General features: G+C 41.8%; 3 protein-coding genes and 1 long non-coding RNA gene across 10 annotated transcripts in view; 2 read left to right on the top strand and 2 right to left on the bottom strand.

The window, feature by feature from the left end:
* Positions 1-1543: 1543 nt before the first annotated feature.
* cdc14b (cell division cycle 14B) lies at positions 1544-12286 on the bottom strand. 6 transcript variants are annotated; one of them, XM_072681916.1, is made up of 17 exons: positions 11969-12283; positions 10489-10579; positions 9618-9693; positions 9338-9430; positions 8849-8925; positions 8658-8724; positions 8481-8543; positions 8295-8382; positions 6925-7155; positions 6576-6714; positions 6172-6334; positions 5735-5835; positions 3514-3561; positions 3299-3415; positions 2813-3014; positions 2309-2374; positions 1544-2174 (listed from the first exon to the last, which is right to left on the bottom strand). In XM_072681916.1, exons 1-17 carry the CDS (start codon positions 12069-12071, stop codon positions 2160-2162), a joined length of 1740 nt encoding a protein of 579 aa, XP_072538017.1. In that variant the 5' UTR covers positions 12072-12283; the 3' UTR covers positions 1544-2159. The 6 variants fall into 6 exon arrangements, with proteins under 6 accessions (XP_072538017.1, XP_072538021.1, XP_072538018.1 ...); XM_072681920.1 differs by lacking the exon at positions 11969-12283 and adding an exon at positions 11773-11885; XM_072681917.1 differs by lacking the exon at positions 11969-12283 and adding an exon at positions 10877-11069.
* LOC140557469 (uncharacterized) lies at positions 11727-13408 on the top strand. The gene is made up of 2 exons (XR_011979820.1): positions 11727-12358; positions 12685-13408. It is a non-coding gene; the product is annotated as an uncharacterized lncRNA (long non-coding RNA).
* Positions 13409-13562: 154 nt separating this feature from the next.
* prxl2c (peroxiredoxin like 2C) lies at positions 13563-17449 on the bottom strand. Of its 2 annotated transcripts, XM_072681923.1 has the most exons (6): positions 16929-17449; positions 15605-15673; positions 15477-15530; positions 15282-15387; positions 14216-14350; positions 13563-14122 (listed from the first exon to the last, which is right to left on the bottom strand). In XM_072681923.1, exons 1-6 carry the CDS (start codon positions 17106-17108, stop codon positions 13995-13997), a joined length of 672 nt encoding a protein of 223 aa, XP_072538024.1. In that variant the 5' UTR covers positions 17109-17449; the 3' UTR covers positions 13563-13994. The 2 variants fall into 2 exon arrangements, with proteins under 2 accessions (XP_072538024.1, XP_072538025.1); XM_072681924.1 differs by lacking the exon at positions 15477-15530.
* A 1926-nt stretch (positions 17450-19375) lies between these two features.
* Positions 19376-24535, top strand: part of fbxl17 (F-box and leucine-rich repeat protein 17) — a 293591-nt gene continuing 288431 nt past the window's right edge. The window contains exons 1-5 of the mRNA XM_072680973.1: positions 19376-19558; positions 20573-21348; positions 22727-22849; positions 23133-23390; positions 24275-24406. Of these exons, the coding sequence (XP_072537074.1) occupies positions 20593-21348; positions 22727-22849; positions 23133-23390; positions 24275-24406 (1269 nt within the window). The 5' untranslated portion in view covers positions 19376-19558; positions 20573-20592. The remainder of the gene's footprint in view (positions 19559-20572; positions 21349-22726; positions 22850-23132; positions 23391-24274; positions 24407-24535) is intronic.

The raw sequence follows: 24535 nt of genomic DNA, 5'->3' as shown, positions 1-24535 counted from the left end.
CTCAGAGTCATCCCATCCAACAGGACCAGCCGTTTACGTATAGCACTTTTCTTTCCGCTGGAACACCGCTGCTTCACGCAAGGAAACTTCAGCACTTTTTCATAAGGAACCCAGTTATGGGTTCATGCATCAGTATCAGTGTGCCAAAATAGACCAGTTTAGATAGCACACTCATAAATACAGTCCAATAAATAAGAGCAGTCCAGAATGACCAACCAGATAAATCATATAATTAATCCACATGACAAAACAATTTACCAGTTGGTGCAGTAGATTCCTAGAAAATCAACAGACTCAGCATTCATGATATGCATGCTCTTGAGTGTGTGTATTTAAAAATATATATTTAAAGTGGTGTTCAGAAAAATAGCAGTGTGGATTTTAATTAGTTAGCTCAATCAATCTGCGATGAAACAGGTGTGAATCAGGTGGCCCTTATTTAAGGGTGAAGCCAGCACATGTTGTACATGCATTTCTCCTTGAAAGCCTGAGAAATGATTAAATTATTGAATGAAGTGCGGACAATGATGGGCTGTTCAGCTAAAATGATCTCCAGGGCTTTAAAATGGAAAGCAATGGAAAGAGATGTGGAAGAAAATGGAAGACTACCATTCGAATGGATCAAAGAATAGCAAGAATGGCAAAGGCTCTGTCAATGATCAGTTCCAGGATGATCTATTAGCAAGAAGTAGTACAAGAAGCAAGAAGAACACATAAACAGAGATATTTTGTGGACTAATGTAACGTAAAATTGTTCTTTTTAGGTCCAAGGGCCACAGACTGAATTCAAGCCACAGTACACTCTGAAGACAGTGAAACATGGTGGTGCAAGCATCATGATCTGGGCATGTTTCTCTTACTGTGGTGCCAGGCCTATTAACTGCATACCAGGGATCATGGAGCAGTTTGCATATATCAAAATACTTGAAGAGATCACGTTGCCTTGCGCTGAAGAGGAAATGCCCTTGAAATGGGTGTTTCCACAAAACAACACACACGAGGTTATGGAGTAGACAGCCCAATCCCTGTACCTTAATATGATAGAACACTTGTGGGGTAACATCAAAAAGGCAGTTTCTGTGCAAAAACCAAAAAATGCGAATGAATTGTGGGATGTAGTCCAAGCATCCTGCGATGGAATACCAGTTTGACAGGTGTCAGAAGCTGGTTGACAAAATATGCAAAATAGATGTAAAGCAGTTCTTTAAAAAAAATAAAATAAATAAAATTGAAAAAAATAGTGGTTATACAACTAAACATTAGGTTATATATAGTAATAAACATATTTAGAGTCTGAAAAGACAAATATATGCATTGCTATTTTTACGCATGTTCATTTGTTATTTTCTGTAAAGTAGTTAAAATTCTACACTTTTCTCTGCATGTTTTGATTTATAACAGTGTGCAATGTTGCCAGAATTCTGCAAAATTCATGTAATTCATGTCATTTTAAACACACTGCTATTATTTTGAACACAACTGTACAGGAGGGGAAAAAAAAAAAAAAAAAAAAAAAAAAAAGAAAAAAAAAAACTTTACAAAGTTTGTTACAGATCAAAGGCTTTACTTTAAAAAGCATGTAATGATTCAGATCCTTTTGAAGGTTAGTACATCATATAGAAATGTGCTAAGGAAATAAAAAGCATCGTAAGACATGGACAAACTCTTCCAAAATAAAAGTTAGAAAGTATTTACAGGTAAAAATGTACAACAGCTCTTTTACATGTATCAAACAGTTGCGTATATACAGGCTTCAGCTGCCAAACAAAGGTTACTAAACTTAAAAAGGATTCACATTGTACACCGGTTATTTAGTTGGCCACAGAGTGGTATATTATAGATGACAAAAGTTACTGTAACTTTGCTAGGCTACATTGAAGTCTCTTGCTATTAACACTGAAATAATATAAAAAAAAACTGATTTCACTTCACATAACGTTAGCAATACAACGCTCCTATTGCTTCCAACTCCTTATTCTCTACGAGCATTCTCTTTTCCTGCGAATAAACGTCTCCATCCTGCCAACACAGTCAGTTTTATACTCCATACAGTCCATAAGCAGATCGTTGACAGAAAAGACCATAGACTTTGTTGAAGTACTCCGTCTCTCTCTCTGGGGTCTTCCAACACAGTTTAGCGGAGTAGAGGAGCTCTAGCTTTAGGGATGGCATGGCTGCAAGGAGAGAGTGAGATTCAATTAGCATGTAGATATACCTTTATTTCAAAATTAGCACTTGATAACAGTTAAAGGGTGAAGGAGCAGTGGGAAGCCAAAACGGTAGCGAGAAGGAGAAAGAGGTGAAATACCATAGTCTTGTAAAGCGCATTGATTGCAAAGAGTGTAGAGTTTTCCTTCTTCTGGACACTGCTCTTCTGTTACATGGAGGGTTGTTAGAGTGAAGAGAAGAGACATACACACATGCCTGTTAAAACTACATCGTTAATTTGATCACAGAAGGCAGAAAACTGCAGTTCTACTCCATTAAGAGACTCATTTCCATTAAAAAGCAGTAAGAGGCAATAATCTTGTTTGTTAAAGAGGTTGCTAGCAAGCTAGAAAGTCCAAATATCATCATCATCATCATCATCATTGTTGTTTATTGCAGGAGTGAACTGCTGGACCACCCACAGGAGAAGGCAAAAATCAGACTTAGGAGGCAGGACAGTGTGCAAGCCAAGAGTTGAGAGGAGCTATAGCCATTCCTGCTAGAGTCATGCAGGAAGTCAAGTACAGCGTAGCTTGCAGGTGCGATTTATTTTTTTCTGGTATGTTTGTGATGCTCAGCCTATAGGGGGCTGCTTTTGACTTACTAAGTTGAGGAGACTGCTGGGCTGAGGAGGCAACGGAAGCTGCTCACTGCCGATTGGGCTTATGTGCTTTAAGTTTGACTGGTTGCCCAGGCTATCTGTAGCCAGGGGGCCTGGACTGACTTCAGAAAACTCATGGTTCTTTTCACTGGCCAGAACATGCAAGCTGCCTAAAGACCTTGCAAGTCTGGAATGTAATAATGGGCTGTCAAAGGGAAGGGAATAGATCATTTGCACATCAAGAGTGAGAGCAAAAACTGACTGGAACTAGAGCTAGTTTTAACACGTCTAGATAATAGGGACTTTAAGCAGTGATGGTGGCAATTTGAAGAAATTCTGCCATCTGCTGCCATAGCCTTCTGTTCTAGTCTACGAATGAACCTCACAATTCATGCTGGTGTGTTGAACCATACAGCCATCGGTGCTTAAAGTCCCCATTTACTCACTAAAGTACAGGCATATGCTTGGACCATCTTAAAAAACACCAACCTGTTTGCTCTGCTGGATCCAAGTGAGGTTCTGGTTCGTTTCCTATCATCCACATTATCGGAAGGATTCTGAGATTTTGCAGATTTACAGCGCTGTGCACTTGACTGTAGAATAATTCTATGTAAAACATCGCAAACAAAAACAGGTCAGATTTAAAAAGAAAAAAAGTACTACAGCCAAACTGTGGACCTTCAATATTCAAACAACACAATTACCTTAAAGAGTTTGATGTTGACCTGGTGTGAATTTTATTCTCCTCTAACCTGCAGCAAAAAGACATGTCAATGTGTGAGGAAGGCAGAGCACAGAGATCACATCAATGTGACAAAGCCAGCTGCAGGAGCCATATCATTAAATGTTACAGCCTTTTGATGCACCCCTGCAGAGCAAGCAATCAGGGATGCTGGAGTCATCCCCATAAAAAAACAAACAGAGGAATGCTTCCCAGAATGAGTCCTGTGCCTCACCACCAACCCCTCTAGTTCAGCAAAACTCTTGGTAATAGAGGTTTTGGGGTTGGGGAGGGGGTTTCCCCACCCCCAAATACAGCTAAGAGACTGTACATATCAGAGAAAAGGCATACTACTGATGACTGACTGATGGAAGATGAGCATGCATCTGAGCAAAACTGGCAAATAAAAGCACAAATTCACTTGATCAGAGACCAATTAAAATATCTAGGCACAAGCAGCCTTATCTTAATAAGGCTTTTGTTCTCAATAACAACTTTGTGTTCCCTACCCTGACACCAATAGCTATGCATTACTGACAGAACCTGTAAGGAACCGTGCTGAGACTGGAAAGGGGGAAATCATTGAGACAGATAAGATGTGAGCACACTTACAGCATTCCAAGTCCAGAGAGGGGTAAGTGGTACAGGCAGGAGAGATCACTTACAATCCTAACCCGTCTATACAGTAATGCAGGACGGAAGAGGGGAAGCCAAATAACAGCCACCACAGGACAAGGCTACAAAGTGAAGAAACCAGCATAGCTACCAGCCATCTAGACATGGGGGGGGGGGACGGGGACATTTTAAGTCAAACAAAAAAATAACAAGGAAGGAAAGACAACAGATTTCAAGACAAGATACTTCCTCTTTTCTCCACTGAAGACTAGATCAAGCTTAAGGTTCACCACATTGTATGACCCTTTTTTGAGAAGAGCCATCTGCATCAGAGTTTGAAAGGAGTCAACATTTGTCCAGGTTTTAAAACGCTCTCTAAATGCAGTATAGATGATTGACTTGAGCTTATCTAGTCTGCAGCGGTGTGAGGAAAAGGGGAATGCCTGAGGCAACACTGCCTTAAGCTTCCCTTGGGTACCAAACAATAGAGGGCCATGCATTTAAGATATTAATGCAAACCGTCATGCAAAGAAAACTGAAGCTTGAGCATACCCACAAAACCCGTACATCAAATTATCATGCAAGTCAAACAATATGGTTAGACATCAGGTCTTGAAGTTGAAAAATAAAAATAAATAAAATATGTTAGAAGGGCAAAACCTAAGGCATGGTTCTGAGCTATAAGGCTTTTTCTCTTCAGGCCCAACTGTACCAGTCTAGTCTCTCTCTCTCTCTCTGAACTTAAGTTACAGCACTGTCCAATGTGGACAGGATTGTTTAACCATTTAGTCCTGTTTTAGGACAACTCCATACTGCATTGCATGTCAGCAACCAAAACAGTAAGCACAAACTGCCAAAATCTTTTCACCAACATCCCTTCAACTAATGCCTTTTAGGAATTACTGCTGAACAGTGATACGGTACATGTAACCACTAAATTCCATTGCTGCTTGCTAGAAGTGTGTGGAAGAAAATAATAATAATTAAAAAAAAAAAAAAAAAAAAAAAAAAAAAGAGTGTCCATATACTGAGAAGCATATTAGCAAATTAAGAAATCAATAGTCAAGCAAACATTAGGGCAGCCATTCAATCATCATGACAGCAACTGCTTATTTCGAACAAACATGTCACAAACTAGGCAGTACTTACCTCCAAGATACAAAACCCACTCAGAGACTCCTAGTGCCCCATGTCTCTGCTACCTTTGCAATGCCAGACAACACTCAGGCCACAAAGAGCCCAGCAGGCTGCAGCATTTTACTACCGTTTGCCTGCCGTGCGATAAAAGGCTTTTGGAACGTCTCTCCTTTATGTTGCAGTTTTTTTTTTTTTTTTTAACCATTCAGAATAGGTGGATGGAGTTGAATGCAGACTAAGTACTTCATGATCACTGAATCATCTGAACCATGCAAGAACACTTCATTAAAATGTTTCTAACAATTCCAGTAGGCAAACAAAATGGGACTGGGGCATGATGGGATGAGAGGACTTGCATTTCAGTCTTGAAATCCACATAGAACAGCCCCATGAGACAGAGTGACTTAATGTGTACCAAGAGAACTGTCCATAAGGAAGAGGGAGGTACTTACGATAAAGACCCTGTGGATGCTCTGGATTGCCTTTTACTCTTCAGTGCCCTCAGTTTGTCGCCTTGTGTGAGGCCACTGCGCTCTTCTTCCTCGTCATTATACTAAAGTGAAACCAAAGAACAGGATTGATCAGATACCATTTGGGAAAGCAGAACGAGGGCAAATCAATATAACTATACATGAGTAGAAAATCACCTTAGCTGTAATTCTAATGATTCGGTTTGTGCTCAACAAGTTTGAGAAGATTAAAATTGTACAGATTCTGGCCTTTAAGCCTGGTCCTGGAAATCTACCTTCTTCCAACAGACTTTAACTTTAATTAGCTGTACTTTACCCCTCTAAGCACTGGTTTTAAAAACGCTTAGCTGCATAAGGCGTGTCAGAATTGCTATATTCTAACCACAGTTTGGCATCCAAGCGCCCTAACTGTTACCTACCATGTCGGCTTTCCTCAGCGCAATGATCTTGTTTGTCCCATTGATTGAAATGTCATCTACTCCAGACAGTATTCCGGTGACTGCTGTTTTGCTGGAACCATTTTCCAACTCGTTTAGTTTCTGCCGATACAAATCACCCTCTGCCCATAGGCTGGACTGCTTACTGTTGGATAATGCAAAAGAATACACTCGGGTTTGCCTCACCATTTGCCACACCAAATGTTTGACACCACAATTAAAAAAAAAAAAAAAAAAAAAAAAGTTCTTGAGAAAAAGCCTGACAGTTATCACATCACGGGGGTTTAAGTACTTTCCCCCCCCGCCATCAACATCATGAATACATGAATGTTAATAGAAGTTTCATGAAGGACCGGGTCAACCATCTTTACAGTCAGATCACTCACTCTTCAATAAAGTTCTGCTGTGGTCCAATCACTGAACCCGGTCTGCAAATCCTGATCCAGGCGATGGCCTCAGCTGCAGTCAATCTGAAGTGCTTCATCATGTAGCAGGCTATCAGCGTTCCAGTGCGCCCCAGGCCAGCTGAAACCCACAGAGTCGGACACTTATGATAAACTCCTAGGGTCATTCATAGTAGCCCATAACATTCTATCCTTATCAAGAAAACCTCATCCTAAAATTGCAGTTTTGGTCAAAGTAAAAAAGCAATACAAAAATATATATTTTTTTTATAAATCGCGCATCATTTCTTTTAAACTCTTTCAGATAATAATGATAAAAAAATAAAAGTACCTTTACAGTGGACAGCTACGGCACCATCAACATCCTCACAAATGTTCAAGAACTTGGTTACAATGGCATCATTAGGTGTGCTCCCATCAACAAAGAACAGGTCATGGTGGTCAAAACCCATGTCTGTGAAGCGTTTGGCATCATACATCTTTTTGTTAAGCCGTATTATCGTGGTTACGTTGTGCTTCCTGAAGTATGGGAAGTACGCCTCAGGAGCATGGAGTGGGTATCCTGCGAAAATAGGAGCATTTCAAAGTGTAACTTATCTTGCATGCAAATCACGAAGTGTGCATATATGCACATTTTGAACTGAAATCAGATTGAAAGCGAATTCCACATGTTTGAGTCTTGAGTCTTTCAGTAATGACCAATTTCTTTTTTCTTCTAAATATCCTACATGCACCTTTACCATTGTTAAGCAACTCCTCACTAAAGCTCACTAATGTAGTACATGACCTAGTACCTGCCATAGTTTTCTTAACATGCCTGATTTACAACACCTTTGTTAAAGATTTATTTCAAAGTTTCTAATCACATAAAACACAATTTCATCATTTTACATTACATTTTACAATGTACTGTTCCCTGGAAATGTATGTTCAGTTCCATTCCTGTGCATGTGCAGATGTAGAAGAGAGTAAAGTTATAAATGCTAAATTCATTTCTTTATCAGATTTCTTAATTCAATAATGATTTTAATCTGAGCTAAGAAGTTTGAGTACATGTTTACTAGGGCTGCAACCATTTTTTTTTTAATACTCAAATATTCTATCCAAAATGCTTATTCGGAGGATGAATCATTAATTTAATCAAATAACTATCGTCTTTTAAGTTTGAGTTTGTTTTATGCGTGTGCTAATTAAGAATTAACACACAAAAATAAATAAATAAATAAAACAAATAATTTTTTTCCCGGTCAACATTTAGAACCCAGGATGTGCAAAGTAGTAGCAATAAAATAAAACTAAAATCAGTGTTTGCATAGTCAGTTTTTCCATAAATTTTCAAAATCAGCAAAGGGAGACAAATGCAAGTCACTTCAGCTCTCAATTTGAAAATATTTCGCGCTACCATTTCGCTTGTATTAGTGGGGTTCATTTTTGGGAGCTCATTTTGGCACAGTGTGGCCCAAGCCACAATATGGTCAACCCTCCTCCACTTGCTGTGTAAACAGAAAGCTGATTGGCTCCTTTTGTTTAAAGAATGGGAACTTATTGGCTCTTTTTGTTGAAGGGCAGGAACTACTTATAACCTGCAACCCAACTTGGATAACTGCCAAACTCTGATGATAATCATATTATTGCCATACATGTACACACTGACTATGATACACTCATGGAAGTAGGTTATGCTGATGAGTTACAACATACCGTTCTCGATTTTGCTCTTCGGGTGTGGGCCACTAAAGGCCAAGAATTTCCCAGGAATGATCCAGTTAAAATCACCATTTTCTGCTCTCTGTGGAACAGAGGTACAGTCACAGAAACATACCTTTGGCATGTCCTCAAAATGCATCACCACATCTTTTCTGTTCAGGAGGTCACAGATCACTGTACCTCATAATGCTCATATTCCCCCACGTCAAAGTTGGAGAAATCCAGCCAGCCAAAATGCAGAGCCTAAAGAGAAGGGGGGAGGGAAAAAAAAAAAAAAAAAAAAAAAACTTAGTGTACTATTTGGGGTGATGTGGACCCCAAAATAAAAATGAGAATTTACCCAAGAACTTGGCCTACCTTGTGTACAGCACGTAAACAATCAAGGATGTTCAGATGGTACATGGAAGTTCCAAACGATGCATCTCTGTGACAATGAAGAAAAGGGGGGAAACTTGGTCACCACTGACGGCTAGCTGTCAAATCACACATACGTATACCAGAGATCCTATGTTCATAGTTCCAATCTGACGATTCGAAATAGCAGTTACCGGAAGGGAAGATAAGCGACGTTTCTGGACATTAGCAGGCTGTATGCTTCCTCAGGTGTTTTCTGGAGATGCATCACCTTGGAGAGAGAGAGAGGAGGGGGGGGGGGAGCAAGTTATTCTAGCCACAGCTCCCAGACATGTATAATGTCCTAGGGACAGTTTAAGCTTCTGAAAACCTTTGCATGCATTCTTGCTGTATATTCCATTTGGTTAACCAAACTTGCCAGATTATTATTATTTAATTAGTGTCATGAGAGAGTCTAGCAGATGCAACAGTTTTCTACAATTTGCCATCAGCAAAACTGCCCACTAACCACTGAACTTCCAAAGCATGAGGACACTCAACTCTGAGAAGGTGTGACCAATGCCAGCCCTATGGGAAGGCAGCCAAATATGTTTACCCTTGATCCAGAGACCTCAGTTCACAGCACATGGCAACTCTGCTACATTTGACCGACTTGAACGCATTTCAAATAAGCTGATACTCACCGCATATGATCCTATTAAATAAGCAGCATTCGCTTGCTTCTTTTTGTCACCACACGTGTAGAACACAATTTTCTTTCTGGCATGTGCAAAAGTCTGTTTTTAGGGGGATGGAAAAAACAAACAAACAAACAAACAAACAAAAACAACAAAAAATAAGTTAGGAAATACTCACTTCTGTTTGATTGCTCACTTTTATAAGATTCTATTTAAGACTGTAAGCTCAAGTGAACATTACACAATGATTGCACAACTTTGTGCCAACGTGATAAAACTCCATTACCTTCAACTTTTTGTTGAGTTTGCAACAGAAGCGATAAAACATGGCCAGGTTGAGAGGACCAAAGTCCGCATAAAAGCTACAGACAGACACAATAGACAGAGAATTAAACATTTGATAACACATACTGATAGTGTAACCATGCCATTTTTCAAACTGGAATATGGGTACACCCAGAGGTTTGCCCAGGGACACTGAAAATAAAGTTCCCCTGAGACACTTACACTCCATCCACCGCTGCATAATTACAAGAGGGTCTTTGAAACTTTCGCTAAATCTACTGCCGATTTACAGATGACACTGCATGCAGAGTAGCCCATCTGTGTACTGTTAAACAAATGGTGAGCTAAGGGGGGAAAACCCACAGATTTAAGCGGCATAATGCTTGGATCTGTGGAACTGTATTCAGTAGTTATGTACAGTGTTATGATAGCTTTGAAAGAACATTTTAATGTGGAGTTTTTTTTTTTTCTATTTAACCTCTAACAAAGGTTTACTGGTGGTTCTGGTCAGTAAGTAAAGTAAAGACTACATCTGTCAGTAATCAGTAAGATCTCACCAGGTTCCACACCAAACCAATAATCACATACATTGAATTTAATGCAGATTGCAACAGCGTACCAATGCAAGACTGCATATGTGCAATATGAGAGCAGATGACTGTAAAAGGATCTGGAACCACTGGTGTACAATACTGTGAGAACCCATGTGTTTAAAGAATGAGCAATAAATGAATGAAATAGTTCATTGTTTATTAATACACTTTCCCCCTCTCCAAATCCCCTGCAAGAGCCAGATCTGTGCGTGCACACACACACACACACACACACACACACACACACACACACACACACACAGTTAAACCAGCTCTTACTTTTCATACGAAAGCTCTTCATCTATGCAGAAGCAGTGTCTCTCCTGCGTGCTCCGGATCTTCTGCTTGAGGATAGCAAAATAGAGCTGATCTGAAAAAATAAAAATATATAAATAAATAAAAGAACAAATCGACTTCTAATCTTACAGCAGCACTGTGTGGGGGAGGCTCACTTATAACGCTAAAGAAAGGAGTTAAACACGTGCCAGACAAGTCAGTAGTGGGCTGAAAACAAGCAGCAGATTTGAATTCGCGTCCCGGAAGTCGAGTTCAGCAGAGACGGACTAGCGCTCGCACAATGAAGCGCTAACCTCATTAAAGAGCGATTTTTAAAGAGATCGACGATAAAAAAAAATACAAAAAAAAAACCCAAAAACAAAACACCAACCTTTGATGAATTCAATGCCGTTAAGAGGGTCGCTGTTTTCTTTAGACATTTTGAGTCGGTTGACTATTCTCTTTAAAAAAACTCCCCTTTTCGATGTTTTCTTTTTTTCTGGTTTAACTACACTGCAAAGCTCAGCTCCAGACTGATTTACTGATTTATTTAGTCTTTAACTTTAACTTTAAGCATCTGCAGAAAATCTGAAGAAGTAGAGAAAAAAAAAAAAAAAAAAAAAAGCTCCTGGTTCCTCAAGCTGTAAATATATGTTCCCCTTCGAGAGATCGGGCACGTTAGCTAGCTATCTTTATCAGCAAGGATCCTACGTGAGAGAAAGAAAGAAAAAAAGGACCCTTCCAGTGGCTCTTCTCTCACTAAAAGCGAAACGCCCTCAAGAGAAGGTTTTTAAATCTCGTCTCCTGTAAAACTGCCCGTCTGTTTGCTCACGGTACGTCCACGCCGTAACTTTGTACCACACTGCGCAATTGTAGCCCGCTTCTGCTACGCTATTGGCTGAGCCGCGATGCTGGCACGTCAATCATTGTCGGCCCCGCCCACCCAAATTTTAAGTTCGCCAAACGGGGCGTTTGCGATTCTAATTGGAACGTTGCCCAAGCCGTTGCTAGGAGAGAAGCTTCCACCGTCCAATAGAAGGGCGCTCAACCGAACGCTTTGATCCTCGGTTCAGTCGCGTATCGTCCAATGATTAATGTGGAACCAGCGAGTCGAAGAACAGGAGACCGAGCTGTGGTCGAGGCCTTACGGCTGATTTGTGGCTCTCCAGAAAGGAGCCGACTGTCGCCTCCGACACTTTCATCCTCCACCCCTTTTCAATGTGAACACAAACAGCTCCGCTTTCACCGACACGCAGCAGAGTTCCCACACGGGGCCAGATATGTCACCTCAAAATGGCGAGGAGGCGTAAAGTTTATGTGCAGTATAACTTGATTCAGCCTGCGCCACGCGCACTGCTCGGTGTTTCCAGCAAGACGCGGGGTACGCGTGCGATGACTTCATCGGCAGGCTTTTGAAAACACTCCCGAGTGGTGTTTTCGTTATCTCTCAGCAGCCCAGTCTCTGCAGTACGAGTGTGTTTACCTGTTATAGCGATGTAAATGTCAGCCTTCGGCTCCGCCTCTTCTCTCTTCGCAGCGCAAAGCCTTTTTCTGGACTCGGGTCGTCGCTCGCTCTTGCGCTTCATGCTGGGCTTGTTTACGCGGTCAGAACTAGCGTTTCGGGCCCGGTTTGGCTGAGCTCGCTCGTGAGGCGGTGGGATCGTGGTGGCGTGTGTCTTGCATGCTCCATTCGAGGGTCGTCCTGAAAGCTAAAGCTAATTGGAGCTGTTTCTATCGTGGCTTTTCTTCCACTGACGTCCGCAGGGCAAGTTTCTGAATCCCCTCGGTATGACGTCAGCTGCGCCATCCACTCAGCCGAGTCCAGCTGCGAAGAGGCAGACATGCTGAACTCACGGGCTGAAGTTCCTTTTAGGTAAATTGGCAGCATCAGGGCTTGTAGTGTAGCACGCTAATGCTTAAGGGGGATTTCCACTTATTTTTTTATTATTATTATTATTATTTTTTTATTATTTCTGCATAATTCGAAGCCAAGCCAAAATGTAGTGTGGTCTATTGTGATTTACTGCAAAGAAACTCCCCAGCTCTGATTTATTGATGAGTGGTGTTGATAGGGACCAGGGGTAACGAATTAAAAAAATAATAATGATAAAAATGCAAATACAGCCATCAGATAACTTACACGTGTCTTGTGGGTTGTATATGTGTAATGCTAACAATAGGGGAAATTTCATTTTTCAGACATCTGGGTTCGATCACCATCATCATTATCACCACCACCACAACCACAACCACCACAGTAGCAGCAGAAGCCCTGTAGGTTGTAAGGTGGGGCCTCATGAGTGGCATCAGTGAGCCTGAGGTGTCCATGGCCCTGTCACCGGTTCACCGGTTGACCTTTCTTGGAGCACTTTTTGTAGGCACAGACCACTGGATACCAGAAAATCCTCCACAAGACCTGCCTGATGTTTTGGAGATGTTCTGACCCAGTCGTATAGCCATCACAGTTCAGTTCTTGTCAAAGAGGCTCAGATCCTTAAGCTCGGCCATTTTTCCAGCTTCTAACAACCCATCACCTTCAAGAACTGAGTGTTCACTTGCTGCCTAATATATCCCACCCTTTGACAGATACATCTGTAGATAAAGATAATCAACATTTTTCACATCACCTGGCAGTGGTGGTCCTAATGTCATGGCATGATCATTGTATATATTATACATTGTACATATTTAGCCCACATATTATTCATATGTTGGCTACTTTACACTTCTGGTTAGATGCTAACTGCATTTCATTAGCTTGTACTTGTACTTAATGAGTTGATTAATATTGTTTCCATCTTCATAATTTAATTATGTACACATTTTGCAAAATTGGTGGAGTATTGCTGTATGATTTTATATATGTGTGTGTGTATTTTGGGGCAAACTTCTAGCACCACTTAATTAATAATAATATGCTGAACACTGGTTCGGTTTACTGAACAGGGATTAAGCATAATCCACTACACAGCTTCTGAATGTGTGTTATTTTTATTTAAAAGAAACTATAGTCCATGACTAGACTGAAACTCTGGGAAACCAACTGCATTCTGGTTACTGAAAACTGAGACATGAAATTGGATAAATAATTTATTACAAATTACAAAACCTCATGCTTGCTTGTTACAGTTAGCACAAGCTTATTTACAAAAGTTAGAATATTGCTGTGTCCTACATCTACCCCAGTTTAGTTCCAGGAGGTTCTGGAACGCCACATATTCCCCATTGTAGCTCCACAACAGCGCCTGTATCTTTACGACTGCCAGTTTCCATCAGATCCAAACCCTCAGTTCGGTTTAAGCTCTGTACATTCTGTGCTGAATACACTGTAGTGCTGCATTAGCTCCAACACAGTCCAAGGTCCTTTTACTGAACTGAACTGTAGTCAGTTTTAGTTTGAGGTGGATGTGAACTAAAACCTGGTGATATTAGTTTTTGTAGAATCGTGTGCATCAGGTTAAGCGTTTCTACAAGCACAGAACAATGCTCAAGTAGGACATGTTCCTTTCTCAGATGTCAATAACCTTGGGATGCCTGTTAAAGTCCACCATTTGAATTCCAGCCAGCTGAAGCAACTGGTTGATGGGGGTGTGGTGAAATCGATTCATGTCAAAATGTGCAAAATGTAGGTCGGAGCCTGCAAACGGGAGATAGAGATAGAACTATTATTACCAATAAGACATCACATTTTTAAAAAAAAGCAGCGGTAATGCCTTTCTAAATTTGTCACCTGGACCAACAATGATAGCCCCCCCTTGCTGAAGAGGGTCTCCTTGGAAATCAAAGACAGGGCTGGTCATGGCACGCCACATGCTCTTTAGACTGCCAACAAGCATACTGGATTTGACATGTGGGCTCGTAGAGGCTGAGAACACAAACAGGAATCGCTCATCATTTCATGCAGTGTGCCCAATTTCCTTAAACCCATCAGTAATGCCTTTCCAGCATAGTTGCTAGTCAGTAGAGTCAATTAGGGCTGGGCGATATGGTAAAAATAATAGATCACGATTTTTTAAAAAGTATTATTCACAATTAGAGCTGGGCAATATTTCAATATTTTAATGTATCGAGATAAATTTTGTTATCGTGGTACACAATATGCTTTTATGAGTGTATCGTGGATGTCGACAGTGCTTAAAGAGCACTGATTATCTGCACGTTTCATTACAAAGAGTGTAATCAGCCTTATTTAATTCAATGGAGTGCAGCATATTTTGAGTAAAAATCACAGTACTCACTATGGGAGAGTATTTGGACAGAGTAAATGTACCCTGTTGGTGCATTTTGTCTACATGACAAAAATATTGTGATAAATATCGTATATCGTAAAAAAATGTCTTTAAATATTGTGATAGAATTTTTCCATATCGCCCAGCTATATTCATAATACCCAATGTTTACTGCTATTCAGATACTCTCCCATACTGAGTGCAGTGATTTCCACTCAACTTAACAAAATTAAGTTGACCAGTTCTAGTGTCAATTATAATATATTCAATTCTAAGATTCTAAAAATACTCAACTCTAGAACTGCACCACAATGATCGAATCAAATTGTGCAGAAATGTAAGATTTCACGAGATCTGAGTAATTAACAGTAATCTAATCAAATCGCAGTTACAGATTCAAGCCCTTAAATTTGACCATAGTAACATCCATCTAGACTTACACTGACATAAAGCCTGTTGCTCATCTTCTGTAGAAAGGCTCAGCTGAACCCTATTTTAAGCCAAATCTGACATGTGGGATAATCCCAGTCAATAATAACTGGCAGTTTTTTTTTTTTTTTTTTTTACCTGTTTCCATAAACGTCTCTCCTCTTCTCATCCCAAGTTTCTTATAGATTTGTCTTTCTGGATCAACATATATCTCATGCTGATAGCCTGTCAGTGAGCAGAACGCCTACAAGACAGGGAAGAAATATTGCAGCCGCACACTCGATCCTGTACAGCACTCGGTGCTTTGAAATGTACAGAAATGTTGCGTCTCACCTCTATATGAGAATAGGAAGCCTGGCCAATGACAACCAGCCTGACCCCAGCATCCTGCATCAGCAACAGCGTCAAATCATTTTCATTTAACAGCAAACTTTGTCAGTTCCTCGCGTATTTGCACTCACCAGTAATGCGTCCTTTGGTATCTTGCTCAGATCTTCAACGTACTCTTTACAGGCGAAGCACAAGAAATTCTGTCAAAAACACACAGTTCATAAACATTCACTCATGACAGCTAATGCGTTCGGAAGCAGTGATATCAGTATATGGGCTGATGGAGAGGTCAGTCTTCTTTTCTCTCTCACACACTTACATCCACACTCTCAAATATATGTATTCCTACCACTGTGGCCTGTACTCTCACTGACCAAACGATACAAGAAATGAACAGTTCAGCATAACAGTCTCATTTACTCAACTCTCCTCTTATAGTCAACTCCCCAAATATAGTCAATAGGTCAAAGAAGACACATTTGGGGCCTCAGGTTAGCTTCTTAGCTTAAGGCCTAGATTACGGAGGCTACAGTAAAAGCAGTGAGACCCACGCTATTGGCTCTAATCTCAGGCTCTCGTGGCACACTTGCCATTTTTCACGACCCCTTCAATAAACGACTCTAGTAGCGACTCTAGTATCTTGATTTATGACCACATAACCTTTGATATGTTGCCAGGTCAACATTTGTCTGATTTGTCTATTCCTTCTTCAGCATCTACAGATTATGTCGAGGCACATTTTGATGTGATCAGATTAAAAATCCTAGAACTAGATCAAAAATTCGATTGAATTCAAATAAAAAAGTTGCGTATGGACGCTACACTGCATGATATGGGTCATGTTTAATGTCCATAAAGCAACAGCAGAACGAGACACACTTAATGGTTCTTTTGGGCTCATTAGTACTGCCCAATTGTGGCCTACTGCTTTGAACTTCATTGGCTCATAGAAAGTCAATAGATTCCTCCCAGTAATCTATCCATTACCAAGGTTGTCAAATAATGTTCAAATTATGTATTAGCATAAGTTAAACCATTAAAGGAGGAATTTGACTGTTTATTCAATTTCCTCCACCTGCCTCAGTCTAAACCACCGGCCACAGCAGCCTTCTTTACCCCATCCCTGCTCAGCCCATGTGGGGACGCACCAGTCTGAAAATCGCAGCAGTGAAAGCTTATCTTCAAAATAATGATATAATGCTCATTTTTTCTAATGACTGCCTTCTTAAAGTCATTATTCTGACGAAGTAGCTAAATATCGAGATGCCACGTCCGATCGAGACATATTCAGTCTTCCTAAACCAGTCTGATCTGAGATCAGCTCTCTAGCTAAATGACTCCATTGTAGCTGAACAACCGCCGAGAAGCAGCAGGTGGTCTCCGTTCAGTAGGAACTTCAACTCCACGACATGCACAGACCTCATATTGCAGCAAACGGAAGAAACGCTCTCTTACCCTTACAAAAATAATGATAGCCTTGCTGCTCTGAAACAAGCTCTTAAAAGCTGCTGAAGCTCCGTGCTGGTCATAAATCAAGCACTCCTCGACGTCGCTCACACGGAGCTCGGCTGCTGCTCGGCTGCTCTGCGGGGCTGAGCTGGAGATCTGCTGCGTTATTGGGAAGACGGCAGCCATTTCTCCGCTCGGGTGTGAGAAGTCTTTTTTTTTTCCCCTCCTTCCCTAAGGCCAAACCGCCAGGCCCGTGCTATTTTTGGCGTTTTCTTGGCGGATGAAGGGACTCTGCACGCCCATCCATGCCGAGGCTAGTACAAACACAGTGCACGTAATGAGAGTGAACCGGTGAGCAGATGACCGTTAGATCACAGTGCAGACACAGCCGGCAAAGTTTCCAAACACCACCATTGTTACACTGTTACACATACACTTCAGGTTACACTTAAATTGCTACCGTGTTTGTAACAGTTAGCTACATTCAGGACTCTTTTACTGGCCAGCACGGGAACACTAGTGACGGGTCGCCCCGTCGGTGAAAATCAGTGAGGGGATGTTTGATTCATTTGACAGAACCGACTCTTTAGAACGGTCCGCTTTAACGAACCGAATGTGCGATTCGAACGAACGAGCAGTTCATTTATTCAAAGGTCAAAACCACTTTAGTCGGTTTTAATACTAGCTTTTAATGGCATCCGTCAAATATGGATGTTTGAACGGCCAGAAAGTATTTTCCCCTCTCCAATAAAAGTGTGGACGTTCTCTGAAAATGTCCGTATTGTGAGACATGACAATATTCATAACTGTAACCTAGTACATCGTATATAATAAGACTGTATCTACTTCAAAGTTATCGGGGGTATTTTTCTCATTTCTAATTTTCCTTAGCTGCACTTAAAACGCTTGTTTGGACTTTACAATTATTGTTTAGTAAATGTTAATTTTCACGTCTATCTATATCTGTTCAGTTCAGGCCATGCATGTTCGAGTTTTAGACAGCCGGGCTCAATAAACTGTATGGACCCTAGTATCTTTATTTATAGCCATATAACCTTTTGATTCACCGTCAGCATCTACAGATTACGTCGAGGCATATTTAGATATGATCAGATTAAAAAAAACGTTCAAGAACGTTTCAGGTTTCACGAGAAAATTTAATGTATTAAAAAAAAGACTTGTATAAAGTTGTGTATGGACGCTTCACTGTGTGATATGGATCATATGTTTAATGTCCACAAATGAACAGCAGAACGAGACACACTCAATGTTCCTTTCAGAAGCACTAGTACTGCCCCCAAGTGGCCAACTGCGTTGAACTGTATTGGTTCATAGAAAGTCAACAGATGCCTTACAGTAATCTGTCCATTAACAAGGCTGTCAAGTAATGTTAAAATTCTGTAAAGCATTAATGAGTTATAGCTGATTAAGTAAAACTGTAAAAAAAAAAAAAAAAAAAAAGTGGGCGAAGCTCAGTAGAAGTTGGTGCCAAAGAATCAACCTTTAAATAAAAAGTGAAGAAAAAAGGTACAGACTCAAACGCAGTACCCTGCGCCATAGCGCCCCCTTGAGACAAATTCGACTCATGTCCAGGGAGCGAGTATCTGGCTATTCTATCTTAAGCTATTTTCGCACTACTTGACCTGTGAGACATCGAGCAAGACATCAAGGCGTCAGTAAGTCAGCTAGCTCCAGTTTCAGACACAGCCATTGACTCAACGTTTCATGTCTCTAGGTTAAGTGTGCGCGGTTTGTTTTAGGGAAGAATAAGAGCAAAATCCCAATAACAGCTTAGCTGACTAGATGCCTTGTTGTCCACGCTGTCTAAAAAGGCTAGATCAGGGTAGATTACTTAACTTCGATTTAGACATGACTGGGTGTCTTCCCGCCTCAGAATCTTGTCTAATTAGGCAGCATGTATTACATTTGAGACACAGCCCGTGTTCACGGTCCCTCACAATCCTGTCTAATTAGGCAGCATGTATTACATTTGAGACACAGCCCGTGTTCACGGTCCCTCACACCCCAGCTCGCAGTCCGGCTGCGGCATACCAGCGTTATCCTTGATAGCAAGCTCTTTAAGTTAGCCTGGTCACACCAACGTTTTCAGCACTTCATCACTACAAAAAAGAAAACTAATTTGCTTACAGTTTAAGCTTTACTCTTATATCTGATTAAAGCATACAGCACAACAAGCCTTTTCACGACATTAGTAGACAGCATTGAATAAATTACATAATGTTACGTATTAAGCCACAAATCATGGAGTACACGTTTTATTTACAATATGGGCAAAAATAGCGTGAATCCGAATAAACAACAACAAAACAAACAAACAGTGTCCGAATCGATTCAGTCGAATCAGCGAATCGGCTCCGATTCGAACCGACTTGTTGAAAAGAGCCGGTTAAAAAAAAAAACCCTCATTCACGCAGACGGCGCGGGGCGGGACTTCCTTTGTAGTAGCGATTCCCGGATGTGTTTTCAAACTGCAAAGAGACTGAAGTAGCCAAGTTGTCACAGCATTCAGGCTCGTTTATGGCACCGACTCGGCTCTCTGCCTCCCGACCTTAATCTCCTCTTGCCCGGATTATGAAAGCGAGGGACAGAGGCGGGTCACGCCGCGCGGACTGCTGGTGAGGAGACCCCCGCTAGCTCCAGCAGCCTTCCTGCTGGAGTCGATGTTCGCTAGCACACTTAGCTGTAGCTCACCCGCGATCATAGCAACGAACGAGCGCTTCATGAATGTTACCCAGCCGTAGCTAGAACAACAACATGGAGCCGAGGAACACAAACCTGTTGACAAGCAGCGGGCTAGCCTTTAAGACCCTCCCGTGTTCTAGTTAGCTAGAGCTGTCCTGTGTTACCCCCAGCCTCTCGTCTCGTATTTAAAGGGAATTTGGGTTGAGCTTCCCTCAACTCTTTCCCAGTGGAACATGCAGCTGTGACACCCAGCCTCAACTGCAGACTACCGTTCACTAAACAGGCGTTCTCCTTTAGTCAGGTTGCCTAACATGAACCCAAAGTCAGCCATGCTCAACAGGAGAGGTCTGGTCCTATGGAGTGGGCAGTCACGCTGGGCAGAAATGCAAGCACATCTCCCTGAGTCCAAGTACAGCTTTCTGATGTGGCTCAGACAGAGCTGAAGTCATTTGGCAGTTCTCAGTGTTTGTTATTGTTATGGTTGTGAGCCAAATGATGTCATGAGTAGTTGTTAACGTGCCTGGCAGGGTATGTCAGTGTAACTGCCTTATTCCTGTCCAGATGTATCCATAAAAAAAACAGAAAATGTCATTGATTAGTAATGTGATGCCTGTGATCTTAAAATGTGCCACTTCTGTTCCTCACAATTCATGCAGGAATTGACTGATTGGGCTGAGAAAAGGACTGTACAGAAGTGTGAGAATCCTTTGGTCAAACTGAATGACTAGCGTGGTTGTTAGGTCCATGATCAAGGCCCTTCAGCGTCTGCAATGGCTGCCCGCCGCTCCGGGCACATGTTCTCATTGTCACTGTGTGTGTGTGTGTTTACTGCAAGGAGGCCCGACTCCATCTGTGTCCAGCACAAATGGTGAATGTGGTTGTGTCGTCTTGTCTTTCTAGCATTTGACTAGAAATTTGACCTTTTGTTATCGATTCTATGTCACCAGAGTCAACGTGAGTCATCTATATGGGCCATCTTCTCTCGAAAAATGGTTACTGCCTGAAGAAGAAAACGCGGAAGCTGCGCAAGAAGAAGAAGAGGAGGAACTGCTTCCTTCGGGGCCCCTGCATGCTCTGCTTCATCGTCCGCAGCACCAGTGAAAACCTTGAGGACGAGTGCCCCTGTGAGAGTGGCGGTGGTGCTGCTGTGGCTGCCTCCAAATTCGCTGAGCGATACGCATCCCTAAGTTCGCCCAAGGACTGTGCCAGATTTCTGTTGTCGCCAGGGGAGTTGGCCGTTGGCTGGGAGGGCCAGGGCCGGAGGAGCTTGCTGTCCGCCGTGCCGGCCAAACTGATCGGAGCCCCACCTCTGTTCCGCTGCTCCACCGAATACTCGGAGATGGTGTGCAAGCGCAAGTGTGGCGAGCCACGGCGATGCACGGCTCCCTGCAAGCAGCCGCGCTGCGCCTTTCATGAGGCCGCTGAGGAGGAGACGGCAGAGGAGACCAACAACTCTCCCTCGGTTGGCCAGCGTCTCCTGCCCCAACTCTGCCCCCTGCCATCCTCTTCCTCCTCCTCTGCCTCGTCCTCAGAGGAGGAGAGCTCGGGTGTGGGCCTGCAGGCAACGGACTCAGGCGAAAGTCCCAGCAGTAGTGCTGCCACTCCGGAAAGCTCCTCCTTCTCCTGCCCGCTCTCTAACAGTGATGGGTCAGAGGATGGCAAGAACACGGAGAGCACAGATACATCACGCATCAACCACCTGCCGTCCTCCATACTTCTCAAGGTTTGTGCATTCATTGGTTGAGGGGTGGGCAGTGGAGGTGTAATGATGACAGTGTTGTGTTTTTTTCCTTTTTCCAATTTAAAGTAAAAGTCAGACTTCTGCCACTTTAATCTCAAAATGTTAGCGCAGCCTGAACAACATCTGTGTTTGGTTATATTATATTGGTTATTATAGTGTAGTAATTATGTAGTTATTATTGCGTGGTTATAGTGTCTTGTGTAAGAGCTATACTAGAATATAGTTGCTTTTTTGCAAAAAAAACCTTGTATCTACATTTGTACCCAATTTTCCTCCCCAATTTTAGATAGCCAATTACCCAGTTCACTCTTTAGTACTCTTCCCCTATCACATGCAATGCTCCTGACACTGGGAGAGAGAGGACTGACACATTCCTCCTCCAACACATGTGCAAGCTGCCACCACCTCTTTACGAACGCTGCTGATGCAATGTCAACACGGGGCAACCAACACACCCGTGCTGGCCAGCATCGCAGTTGGGTGATGTGGAGAGAGAGAGACAGAGAGAGAGACAGAGAGAGAGACATCTACCCAACCAGTGAGGCCTATTGTGCTCTCTGTTAATTGTGATATTACAGTGATGGATCAGTTCTTCTGGAAATGTCATATTTACTGTGGCTTATGTGTCATGACTTGTTTGCTTTTTATGTTGGCTTTGTAAAGCTAATGTAATATTCATGCTCTGCTTACACCACGGGGAACCTCTGGTCTGTTAGAATGGCTGTAGAACTGAACATTTTCAGTTGATATTATTGTGGATTCACTGTAATACAAGAATGAAGATTTTTTTAAAAGTAAAATTAGGGGGCACAGTGTTTAGGTGTTACTGGACAACTGTGCTAAAATGTTCACGGTATTAATTTACTGCACTTTTAAGCTGTACGGTCATGATTGAACAACACAGTACAATCCAAGAAAATCCAAGGATCTGGGTTTTCAGTTGACCTCGTGGACAAAGGAAAAGTGTATTGGAGAAAAGTTTCAGGATCAGATGAGACAAAGATTAAGTTGTTTGGTCACAGTGAAAACCCCAAGCACAGTGTACCATCTGTTAAGCATGGTGGTGGTAAGTTCAAGTGAATGGAATCATGAAGATAAAGACAAACTACCTCAGAATTCTCCAGCATAACCTTGGACCATCCAAATTTGGACACATGTGTTTCAACCTGACAGCGACCTCAAACACACATCGTAGAATGGATAAAGCAGGCTAACTTTCAGCTCTTTTAAAAGCCGTCCTATAGTTCTCACCACAACTCTATCCTTTAAAAGTTCATGTCAGGACTTTTGATCCAGTTTTCGGATGATGCATTTCAGTGAACAGTTTTTTTTTTCTTTCTTTTTTTTCTCCTCTTTCTAGGTTTTTTCCCATTTGTCAGTGAAAGAACGCTGTCTTAGTGCTTCCCTGGTCTGCAAGTACTGGCGAGACCTCTGCTTAGATTTCCAATTCTGGAAGCAAATTGATCTCAGTGGCCTCCAACAAGTTAGTACTTCAGTCATGTATTTGCATATGTATTTATATATATTAATGTTGGCATTTATAGTAAATTAATATTTTGTTGTAATGTTGTTACATGTGTGTATGTGTGTGTGTGTATGTGTATGTGTAATATATATACACACACATACATTCATAAAATCTCTAGCCATTTATTTACAGTAAAACACATTATTCTAAACATTATTTTCATTATTAAGTTTATTTTTTGTTTCCTGAAAGAAGTAGTGTCTTCTGTCAGTTACTTGACCCTCTCGGTGTCTTGCAGGTGAAAGATGAGCTCCTGGTGAAGATAGCATCGCGGAGACAGAATGTAACCGAGATCAACATCTCTGACTGCCGGAACGTCCAGGACCACGGCGTGTGCATTCTGGCCTCTCACTGTTCAGGCTTGGTTAAATACACAGCGTACCGTTGCAAGCAGCTGAGTGACCTGTCCCTCTGCACTGTGGCCTCCCACTGCCCCCTGCTGCAGAAAGTTCACGTGGGCAACCAGGACAAACTGACTGACCGTGCACTCAAACAGGTCTGTACAAGGGCCTAATTGCCATTCCCAGAAATCGGATTCTGAGATGGTGACTGGATTGTGGTTTGCTTTAGTGTGTGTTGCTGTGGGGTGAGATTCCTGAAAATTCAACCAAATGCCAAATAACTGTCAAATATCTGTACTCTGGAGTACAGAGAAAAGTAGACTACCTGAGGAAAGATATGAGGTTTCAAACTGAAGTAAACCACACCTTTCACTAAGCCTGAACTACTGCTGCAATGTACAGTAGGACCAGACACACTGAATTATAGTGGAATTATTATACAGCTCATGATTAAGGCTGTTTTTAAATGCACAGGAAGGTGAATTATCTGAACTGTAATTTTCATGTGAGCAGCCACACAGGTCTTAACAGTATCAATGCTCTATCTTGTAATTCTCAAATGCATTTAAAAGTGAGTAATCCTGCATTGTAACTCAAATACACTGTAGGATTTGTGTATTTAGAAAATTTTGATCTATATATATCTGTTTAGAGTGGTATGAAATTTGAGTCTGTGTGTGCCAGTAATGCCATTAACAGCTAGGAAAAGGGCTGCTCATCATTTGTTAAATTAAATTTCTTCAAGACTGATGATGTATTTCCCAAACCTTCTAAAACACAACCTTTTACAGGCCATTACATCATATTTCTTTTATTATCTGCTCAGGGAATTTTATTGTGCCAGCTACTTATTTTTAGGACAGTCTAAGCCAGTCTAGGCTTTGCTTGACCGATGGTTGACCGTTGCTTTTAGAATAGATGGTTAGGATTGGAATCGGACAATATCCCTTCCTATCATAAGTTCAGCGTTTGCTGGTCTGTGTTATGGTTTTACGGCGTGAATAATGCATTGCTCTGTTCCCTTTCTCGTTCTCTGTAGCTGGGGGAACACTGTCCAGAGCTGAAGGATGTCCACTTCGGGCAGTGTTACAACGTCAGCGATGAGGGCCTGATAGCGCTGGCGAAGGGCTGCCCCAAACTGCAGAGAATCTACATGCAAGAGAACAAACTGGTACGTGCTGCTTTTGGGCATGATGCTTTTCTAAGTGCTTTTTTTGTGGGTTTACCTCACAGCACCTTTCCTGTCTCTTGGCGTCCACCGTACCGATGCATCTGTTTCAAATGGAAAAGTAAGCCTCGT

This window comes from Salminus brasiliensis, chromosome 6 (assembly GCF_030463535.1).
Source record: "Salminus brasiliensis chromosome 6, fSalBra1.hap2, whole genome shotgun sequence".
Classification (NCBI taxonomy): domain Eukaryota; kingdom Metazoa; phylum Chordata; class Actinopteri; order Characiformes; family Bryconidae; genus Salminus; species Salminus brasiliensis.
This window is presented reverse-complemented; position numbering and strand designations above follow the sequence as displayed.